Source organism: Spermophilus citellus, assembly GCF_964194105.1.
Source record: "Spermophilus citellus genome assembly, chromosome: 2".
NCBI lineage: Eukaryota > Metazoa > Chordata > Mammalia > Rodentia > Sciuridae > Spermophilus > Spermophilus citellus.
Genome location: NC_138183.1, coordinates 207906488 through 207916804, shown reverse-complemented (window position 1 = coordinate 207916804; position 10317 = coordinate 207906488). Strand labels below are relative to the sequence as shown.

Here is a 10317-nt window from a genome sequence, read left to right as displayed (position 1 = left end):
TCAGGGTCTCACTAAGTTGCCCAGACAGCTCTGGAACTTGGGATCCTCTTATTACAGGCTCATGAGCATCTGTGATTATAGGTGTGTTCCATCACACCTGGCTCCATGATTTTTTCTTTTTTAAACTGGGGATTGAACCCAGGGGTACTTTATTATTGAGCTGCATTCCTAGTCCTTTTTATCTTTTTATTTATTTCAACCACATCCTCAGCCCTATTTTGTATTTTTTTTTTTAAGAGATAGGGTCTCACTGAGTTGCTTAGTGCCTCGTTGTTGCTGAGGCTGGCTTTGAACCCATGATCCACCTGTCTCAGCCTCTTGAGCCGGTGGAATTACAGGCGTGCGCCACTGCACCCATCTCCCTTTTTTATTTTTGAGACAGGGTCTTGATAAATTGCTGATGCTGGCTTCGAACTTGTGATTCTCCTGCCTCAGCCTTCTGAGTTGATGACATCATAGCCATGCACCATACGCCTGGCCTAGCTCCATGATTTTTTGAAAGGAGGAGTCAGCCATCTTCTTGGTACTACGTAATGAATGATTATGGAAAACTGTAGGGCTAGGCCCACACTGAGAGGCATCTATGGGAAACATAGTTGGCCCTTTTTCAGCACTGTCTTAACCTGGGTTCTTTTGCTTTTCTCTCTCTCTTTTTCCCCCCACATTGGTAATAACATCTCGTATAGAGGCTTTACTACTGCCGTGTAACAAAAATGCTGCTTAAAAATTAAGAAAAATGCTGCTTAAAACAACCATTTTGCTGGGCATGGTGGCACACACCATAGCACACACCCAGCGGCTCTAGAGGCTGAGGCAGGAGAATTGTGAGTTCAAAGCCAGTCTCAGCAAAATTAAGGTGCTAATCAACTCAGTGAGACCCTGACTCTAAATAAAATACAGAATAGGGGACTGGGGATGTGGCTCAAGCAGTAGTGCGCTCGCCTGGAATGCGTGCGGCCCGGGTTCGATCCTCAGCACCACATACCAACAAAGATGTTGTGTCTGCCGAGAACTAAGAAATAAATATTAAAAATTCTCTCTCTCTTAAAAAAAAAAAACTGTCTTTCTAAAAAAAAAAATAAAAAAAAAATACAGAATAGGTCTGGGGATGTGACTCAGAGGTTGAGTGCCACTGAGTTCAATCCCTAGTACCCCCCAAAAAACCCAAAATGAACAAACAAAAATAACCATTTGTACCACACACAAAAAGCTAAGGAATCAGATAACTAAACACAGCACCTGATCCTAGTCTGGATTCTGTATTGGAGGGGAAAAGTATTCTAAAGGACATTATTGAGTCAACTGACAATATCAGAATATGAATTGTGGATTAAACAAAAGTATTCCTATCAATGTTAGATTTACCGAAGCTGTCAGAGAGAGACAAGAATGACAAAGCAAGTGGAGTAAAAACGTTTACAATAGGTGAATTTGGGTAACGAGTATATGGATATTCTTTGTATTTTGTATGTTGAAATTATTCCCATATAAAGGTCTTAAAAAACACATTCAGGAAAACTGTATTCCTAGTATGCAGGAGACCCTGAATTTAGTTCCCAGTACACACACATACACACACATATTCACATATAAAATGCACAACTGGCTTATAATTTTATTTTGTTCATGAATTGTGTGTCAGTAATTCAGGAAGGGCTGGGTTGGGCAGTTCTTTTGCAGTCTGTCATGCAGTTACCATCAGGTGCCAGCAGGGGCTGAAGTCATCTATAGACTCTATTGGGTTGGTGTTTTGGGGGGTAGGATGGGATTTGGGTGTGTGTGGGTGTGTCCCAGAAGTCTCAGATGGCAGGCCGTTGATACTGGTGGTCTGGTGGGAGCTCAGGGGAATTCTGACTGCATGCCTCCATGTGGCCTGTCTAGCACAGGAGTCATGTAGTAATCAAATTACTTACCTTGTTTCTCCCAGAGCAAGAATCCAAAGAAAACAGGTGAAAGCTGTATGCTCTCTACTAATCTAGTCTTGGAAATCAAGCAGCATCTCTTCAGCCACATTCTACTGGTTCCAAGCTAGTCACTAAGAGTGTCCCAGAACTTACTATCATGTTCCAAACCACCATAAATGCTTACTACATGTCAGCACTCTTGTAGATGATTTATATATATGAATTCATTTGTTTCTTATTAAAATCCCCATGAAGGAGGTAGTCTTACTGTCCTGATTTTAAAGAGGTACAGAGGTTAAGTTCCCTCCAACACACCATAATGAAAGAGATAGGATTTGATTCAGTCTGGCTCCAGAACCCATGGTCTTAATCATTAATCTGCACTGCTCTACACAGAACTGTGATTACTGTTACATTTTGTTAAAATGACACACACAGATATTCACTTTTCATTCACAATCACTAGCATGTAAACTCACAGAACACATTTAAAATCATATGACACAATTCTTTCCTTCTCAGCTCTGTGGTTGCCTGTGTGATTTCCTTTCCCTGGAATGCCTTTCTTCCAATTATTCTTCTGTCTATATTATTTATTCCAGGTCTTTTCAGAAGGCTTCCATGACTACTCAACCCCAGTGTGAGTGCTTTTCCATTTGGTACACATGGTGTTTATGTAGTTGCAACTCTTGTCTTATGCATTATAATCTTACTGTTTTTACTGTGTCCTCCATTGGACTCTAAGTTTCCTGAGCTCAGGGACACATATGTGTGCATGAAAGGATCTCTAGCACTGAGCATGGTGCCTGGTAGGTAGTCTCATGTCACTAAGTACAAACTAATCTTTTGAACTCACACTCATCATATGCAATTACACAAAAACATAGCCAGTAAGACACTGGACTGAAACACACAAAACCCGTCATTTTCATTCTTGTCCATGCAAACTCAATCACTATGATTTATTCCCCACGCTCAGTAATTGTCACATTCCTTACATGCTGTCACCACCACTAGTCCATCACACACTCAATTACCGTGACAATTCTAATCCACAATCACTGCCACATACTGTTTTTTACACAAGTATAGTCACCATCTGCACTCGTAAAGCAGAATATTTACTCTCCTTCAAGTTAATATGACAACAGTTCTATTTTTCACATTCGCTGTCACATGTTGTGTTTTTCATCCACACAATCCCTGACATATACAATTATGGTCACACACCGTCTTACAGTCTTTCTCCCACTCCCGCTTAACACTCTGCCACACTCAACGCCTGCATTCACTGGCCAGGGCTGGAGCGGCACGTCTGCGGGGTCGACTGGGGAATCTCAGCCCAGGCGGGCGCGGCCGCGCCCCGCCCCCTCATGCATATGCAGCACCTCGGCCCGGCAGCCCGGCCCCCAGACGGCCATTTGTAGCGGCGCTGGAGGCTGCGTTCCGCAGGCGCTGCGGAGAAGCGTAGAGCAGAGAGAGTCCCCGGCCGCTGCAGCCCCTGACCCCTGCGTTCAGTCGGCTTCTCCGCGCCTCGGGCGGCACCAAGTCAGCCCCGGGGCTTGCGCTGCCGTGCCGAGAGTCCTTCCTGACAGCTCCCGGCGCTCGGGACCCCCGCCCGGCAGCTCGCCCGCAGCCCGCCGTCCGCACACGTCCCCGAAGCCGGGCCTAAGGCGGGCGGCGGCGGCGGCGCGGCGCGGCGCAGCGCGGCGTGGCCGGGCTGGGCTCCGCGGCGTCCCCATGGCCGCGGCCGGCTGGCGAGACGGCTCCGGCCAGGAGAAGTACCGGCTCGTGGTGGTCGGCGGGGGCGGCGTGGGCAAGTCGGCGCTCACCATCCAGTTCATCCAGGTGCCTGGAGCGGGCCTACGGGGGCACCGGGGCGGCGGCGGGCGGGGGCTTGCGATACCTGTGGCGGGGCGGCCGCTGCGACCCCGCCCCGGAGGCGCCGCGCGGGTCCGGGGTGGGCGGGCTGCGGGCGCCGGGCCGGCTCTGCGCTCCTACCCTGCGGCCGCGGCGCCGCGCCCCTGCCTGCCCGGCGCCCTGCGCGGCGTCCCGAGAATCGGGCTTCTCAGGAATGTGGCCGGGAGGGCGGAGCTGGCAGGGTGGGAAGCGCCGTTCTTCCACCTTATCGCTTCGACCGAGGCCGGAGACCCACGGGAGCGGCAGCGCCTCGGAGCCGGGCTTCCTGCCCTGAGGGCCCTGGCGTTGGGCGCGTTCGGGAGCCCCAGCCCCGCGCGCTGCTTCTCAGCCGCACGCCGTCGCCTCCGGCGCCGTCGGTGCGAGCGCGGTGGCCACTTGGTCGCGGCTCTGCGCGGTTCGAGCCGCAGCTGCCCGCTTCAAGCGGTTTGTTTTTCTTTGTGTGTGTTTGCGCTTTCTTTACAAGTAATCTCTTAGGTAATAGGTCCGGGTGGGAGTGTTTGTAATGCCCCGGGGAAATGGTGGCTTCGAGGAAGTTAAAAATGTGCCTTGATAGGGGTGAGACCGTTTCCTAGGAATTCCTGGTGCCTTCCTGCTTCTCGCCCTGCCCAGGTGAAGTTTGGGATGAGCTAGGCTAGGAGATGTGGGAGTCGTGCGTTCCTATTCTAACCACTCTCTCCCCCACCCCCACCCCGCGCTGGAGGAGGAAAGTCGGGTTGTGTTTAAAAAAAAAAAAAAAAAGGAGGGGAGGTGGAATTCTTCATTCTTAGAAATTGCTTTTGGTGAGAGGTTTAAGTAATCTTTTTAGAGATTTTTTTTTTTTAAAAGAAAACCCAGGTATCTTCTCTCTGCTTTTGTCAACCTAAAAGGTGTGGCATATGCTGCGAGAGAACGAAGGTACCCTGCTCTACCAGGTAACAAAGATATTTTTTACTGTGCCAAGAGTACAGATGACAAAATATTTTTTTCTGATTCTTGTTTCACCCATTTGTCGTTAATTGGGTTAAATAGCTATTTCATTAAAACCTATAGTATTTGTAGTGACATTAAAATGCCAAGTACGGTAACATAAATGTATCACTTTTGTCATTGAATAAATGAACAGTAATTACTGCTATAATATCCCATGGAATTAAAAATCGCTGCTAAAACCTTTGTGTCCAGAAAGATATGTAATGAGCCTTTACAGTATGCTCATTAGTGAGTTAAAAAAAAAAAAAATCACACTGAGTAAGAGGTGAGATTGGTTTGAGTTTAGCAGACAGAATCAGGGATGCTGTCACGTCGATGTTTCCCCAGGCACAAGAGAGACTTAAGTAACTGATAGCAAAGCAAAATAATTTATAACTAACCCTTTTCCTTCATGACTGGATTGATGGTTGGTGTTGGAGGGAATCCAGAAATGGGAGGGCAATCTGGGTTCCAGTATTAGTGACTAATGTTAGTTAAAATTTAAACCCAAACATTTAAATTTGTTTGAGGAAGGGATCATCTGAAAGTAATTGGATCTATAAGTTAATTATTTAAACAAGATATTGGAACTTTTCGTTTTGGAAATAGTATTAGAAACCATTAAGATGATGGTAATTGTTATCTTCCTAATGATTTTGTAGAATTCATTTGTTAAAGAAATACTTCCTTTATGAGTAGTATAGTATCTGAATGTGGTAGATGATATCAGATAAAGGTATGCATGAGAAAGACCTATATATAATACACACACACACACACACACACACACTCTCAACATTATTACATAAAGTATGGACTTTTTGTCATACACATATGAGCTTGTATCTTTTGCTTTGTTGTTTTGCTGGCTGTGAGAACACTGCCAAATATTTAGCTTCTCTGAGCCTCAATTTTCTTGTCAGTAAAATAGGTTTGATTACACATTCTGTATAACTTCTAAATTATAAGAAAGATCTTAATTTTGTACCTAGCATGTAGTATGTGCTTTGTTAATGGTAGGCATTTTTATAAGTGTATGTTCAGTTCTGAAACATGCTTAAATTCAAAGGGAATTCAGATTTGGAAAAGTCAATTTGGGAAGGATTAATAAAACACTGTGTGTGGGTCTAGGAGTGTAATTTAGTGATAGTGTTAACCTAGCATGTTAAAGACCCTGGTTCTATCCCCAGCACCCCAGAAGGGGAAAAAAAGCACTGTGTAGTTTAGTAGGAAGACTGGAAATGTTATACGGGAGTATAGGGATGAGGATGTGTTAGCTTGGAGAGAGGAGGCAGATGGGGATGATGGGAGTGAGATAGGTGACTTGGGGCCAGTGAAATAGGAACCTCTAGGCTCTGAAGTTTAGGCTTTCTGGAGAAGAGAATAGAGACCTAACTATGCCATTTGGTCCATGGGTAATCTCAGACAAGTTACTTAACTTCTTAGTCCCTTACCTTTCCTCTTCTGTAAACTGGGGAAATACAATGTACAACATCCAGTTGTGAAAATTAAAATGAGTTAACATGCCAAGGCTTAGAAAAATGTCTAGTTCATAGTAAGACTACGTATGTTGATGTTTTTATTATTGTTATTATTATTTTGGCTATTGGGGATTGAACCCAGGGATACTCTACCATTGAGCTACATCTCTAGCTCTTTTTATTTTGTGTTTTGAAACAGGATCACACTAAATTGCCAAGGCTGACCACAAATTTGCAATCACTTGCCATCCTTTCACTTAACCTCCTGAGTTGCTTGCTGGGATTGAAGGGGTGTGCCACTGAGCCTGGCATTAAATTATTCTTAGATTATGTAATTGAAGTGTTTATCATCTATATTAACAGAGCTGCTATTTATTGTCTGACACTGGGGAGTTAAAATTCATTCTATTATAATTAGTAGAAACTGGAGGGAGAGAGCAGAAGAATAATCATTTTAAACAAGGAAGTTCTCTTTGTAAGTCAGTTATAGATTTGAGTGGCACAAATTGGTCTTTTTTTTTTTAATTTTAGGGTTTTTTTTTTTTTTTTTTTTTTTTTTTTTTTGTATTGGGAATTGAACTCAGGGGCACTCAACCATTGAGCCACATCCCCAGCCCTATTTTGTATTTTATTTAGAGACAGGGTCTCACTCAGTTGCTTAGTGCCTCGCTGAATTGCTGAGGCTGGTTTGAACTCGAGATCCTCCTGTCTCAGTCTCCCTCCCGGGTTACAGGCGTGCGCCACCGTGCCATTTATTTAATTTTAGTTTTGAGAAAGGGCCTTACCAAGTTTCCCAGGCTGGCCTCAAATTTGTGATCCTCTTGAGTAGCTGGAATTATAGGCATGGGTCACTGTGCTGGCTTCTATATATTTTTTAAAGACTTTGGAAATATTACATGGTTTTTATATGTTTCAATATATGTTTTCTATTCTGTTATTTATTTATTGTAGTGCAGGCAATCAAACCCAGTAGCTCATGCACCACTGTGCTACATCGCCCGCCTTCTATTTTGTTACCTTCAGCAGAAAAAGTATAATAAACACATTTGGAAATGGCAAATTTAAAAACAACTTCTCTTGTAACTCCCCCTCCCCTTTTTTATTTTTTTAGTTGTAATTGGACACAATACCTTTTATGTATTTATTTATATGTGGTGCTGAGGATTGAACCCAGCACTGCACACGTGCTAGGCCAGCACTCTACCACCAAACCACAAACCCAGCCCCTCTTGTAGCCCTTTCTTTGACCTTAGATTTAATTGTTATCTTCGGTGTATATGAAGAGCTGCAAAATTAGGAAATCAAAATAATAAATTGAAATGCGTTTTCCATCCTCCCTCCTCTGGGGGGGGGTCTTTTGAACACAGGGGTGCCCTGTCACTGAGCTACATCCCCAACTCTTTTTAGTTTAAAACAGGGTCTTGCTAAATTGCTGTGGCTGGACTTGAACTTGGAATCCTTCTGCTTCAGCCTCCCAAATTGCTGGGATTACAGGCATGTACCATTGTGCCTGGCTGCCTTTTCTGCTTTAAAAATGAATACAACAGCTGGGTGAGGTTACACATCCTTGTAATACCAGTGATGCTGAGGCTGGCAGATTGCTCAAGGTCAGCCTCAACAACTTAGTGAGACCCAGACCCTAAGCAATTTAAGGAGACCCTGTCTTAGAATAAAAAGGACTGGGGATGTAGGTCAGTGGTTAAGTGCTCCTGGGTTCAATCCCTAACCCCCCTTTCCCCCTCAAAAAAACAAAACAAAACAAAACAAACAAACAACAATGAAAAAACCATAGTGTATGTGATAAAATGTGAAGTATTGTTATTAAGAGTTGCGTGAACTCCCTGTTTCTGATGTTTATAGGTTCTTTTGAAAAACATTTTTAAGTTCTCTTGGTAAATAGAATACCTAAGTGATGAGTAAATTCCAGTTAGGACATAATTTTGACATTGTACAGAGTGGAAGGGAGAGATAGTTTGATATTGGGGTCTTTTTTTTTTTTTTTTCTTCCCAGTACTGGAAATTTAACCCAGGGGTGCTTTACCATTGAGCTAAGCTACATCCCTAGTCCTTTTTGTTAATTTTGAGGTAAGATCTTGCTAAATTGTTGGCCCTGACGTTAGACTTGCCATCCTCCTAACCCAGCCTCCCAAGTCATTTGGATTACAGGTATGTATCACTACATATTTGGATTCTTGGACTCCCTAACCAGGTCACTCTGGTAGTCTCTCAGTCTCCCTTAAATTCTTCATGACTTCAGTTCTCCATAAAATATTGGGTTTGGTTGAACAGATCTCTGCATCTTTGAAATTCTTACTGTGGTCAAGATTCTTAGGTTCTCTTAACCTCAGTTCCCCATTTGAAAAGGCAGAATAAACAGTACCCGTAGGATTTTTGGAGTAAATAAAATAAATGCTTGCAAATCACTTAGTACAGTGCCATCTACTGAGTAAGTAACTGATGATTGTTATCTGGTTTTCTTTGCTATTCTTACTTCTATATCTTGATGTTCTTCCAAAACAAAATTTGTAATTTCTCATTTTTCCTTAACTCATAATCTAGTCTATTAAGTTTTGACTACCCTTCCCACCCCAAACCTATATACCTCCTCCTTCTCATTTCTGTCTTGTATTTAGGTGATGAATATTGATTTAATTTTGAGTTGTGAAAACTTTTTTTTTTTTTTTGTGGGGAATTAATTTTAAGAAATGATGGGACTGGGATGTAGCTCAGTGGTAGAGCGTGTGCTAATTATTAGCATGTGCCAGGTCCCCCCGGGTCAAATTACTAGGACAAAAAAAAAAAAAAAAGAAAAATAATGAACTAATCATTGGATTTTGAATTAGTGCTTCTTCTGAAAATTTGGAGAAGAGAATATTACATGTTTTACAGATTTTAAAGTTAGATGTTCTCAGTTTCTTATTTTTTTCCCCTCCCCTAAATTGGGGATTGAATTGGGGGTGCTCTACCACTGAGCTATGTCTACAGCTCTTTTATTTTGAGATAGGGTTTTTCTAAATTGCTCAGGTTGGCCTTGAATTTGGGCTCCTCCTGCCTCAGCCTCCTGAGGATCTGGGATTACAGGTGTATGACACTGTCCCCAGCTCCAGTTTCTATTTTTTTAGCATCCAAATGTTTTATTGAGCAGTTTGTTATGTTTGAACTTTGTAGGTGTTAGCTAATTTCTTACATCTTGAATTTTAGTCAGTCTTAAAACCTGTTAGTCTTGACTTGATTCAAACATTACTATCTACCTAGAGTTTATCTTTTCCAGAGTATTGTTTTCATTGTTTTTTTTTTTTTTTTTTCCTTGGGAGCAGAGATCCTGGAGAGATTTCAGGACTCCCTTATTTGTGTTAATAGTTACTTGATTCATGTGTCAAGGTTGTGAGTTTAAATTCCTGAATTGTCATTCCATTTCTACGTCTTTTTATTTTATTTTTAATTTTTTTAACACTTCTCAATTAGCACTTTATATATTTTTTCTCATCAGTATTTTAAAAAATATCTTTGTGTATTTATTTTTATGTGTTGCTGAGGATCGAACCCAGTATCTCACACGTGTGAGGCAAGTGCTCAACCACTGAACCACAATCCCGGCCTCTACATCTTTTTTCAAAGTTTACCTTTCTTTAAAAAATTTTTTAAAAAATTTATTCAGTTTTACGTGGTGCTAAGGATTGAACCCAGTGGCTCACACAGTGCTAGACAAGTGCTCTGCCACTGAGTTCCAGCTTCCCATTTCTACATCTTGAAGACACTTCTTCAATTAGAAGATACTTCTGTATTTTATTTAGAGACAGGGTCTCACTGAGTTGCTTAGCACCTTGCTTTTGCTGAGCCTGGCTTTGAACTCTCCATCCTCCTGCCTTAGCCTCCGGTGAATCTCTTGATTTTAAACTGTGTGCGTGTGTGAGCGTGTGTGTTTGCACATGCATGCAATTTCAGTGATTTGGGAGGCTGAGGCAGGAGGATCACAAGTTTTATGCCAGCCTTCTACAATTTGGTGAGACCTTGTCTCAAAATAAAAAATGTAGCTTGTGGTAGTGCATCTCTGGGTTCAGTAC

At 42.7% G+C, this 10317-nt stretch overlaps 1 protein-coding gene across 2 annotated transcripts in view; it reads left to right on the top strand.

The window, feature by feature from the left end:
* The first annotated feature begins 3096 nt into the window (after positions 1–3096).
* Positions 3097–10317, top strand: part of RRAS2 (RAS related 2) — a 126508-nt gene continuing 119287 nt past the window's right edge. Inside the window, exon 1 of one of the 2 annotated variants that reach the window (XM_081279194.1) lies at positions 3097–3752. In XM_081279194.1, coding sequence (XP_081135320.1) covers positions 3123–3752 — 630 coding nt within the window. In that variant the 5' untranslated portion in view covers positions 3097–3122. The remainder of the gene's footprint in view (positions 3753–10317) is intronic. The other variant, XM_081279193.1, reaches the window with a different exon arrangement.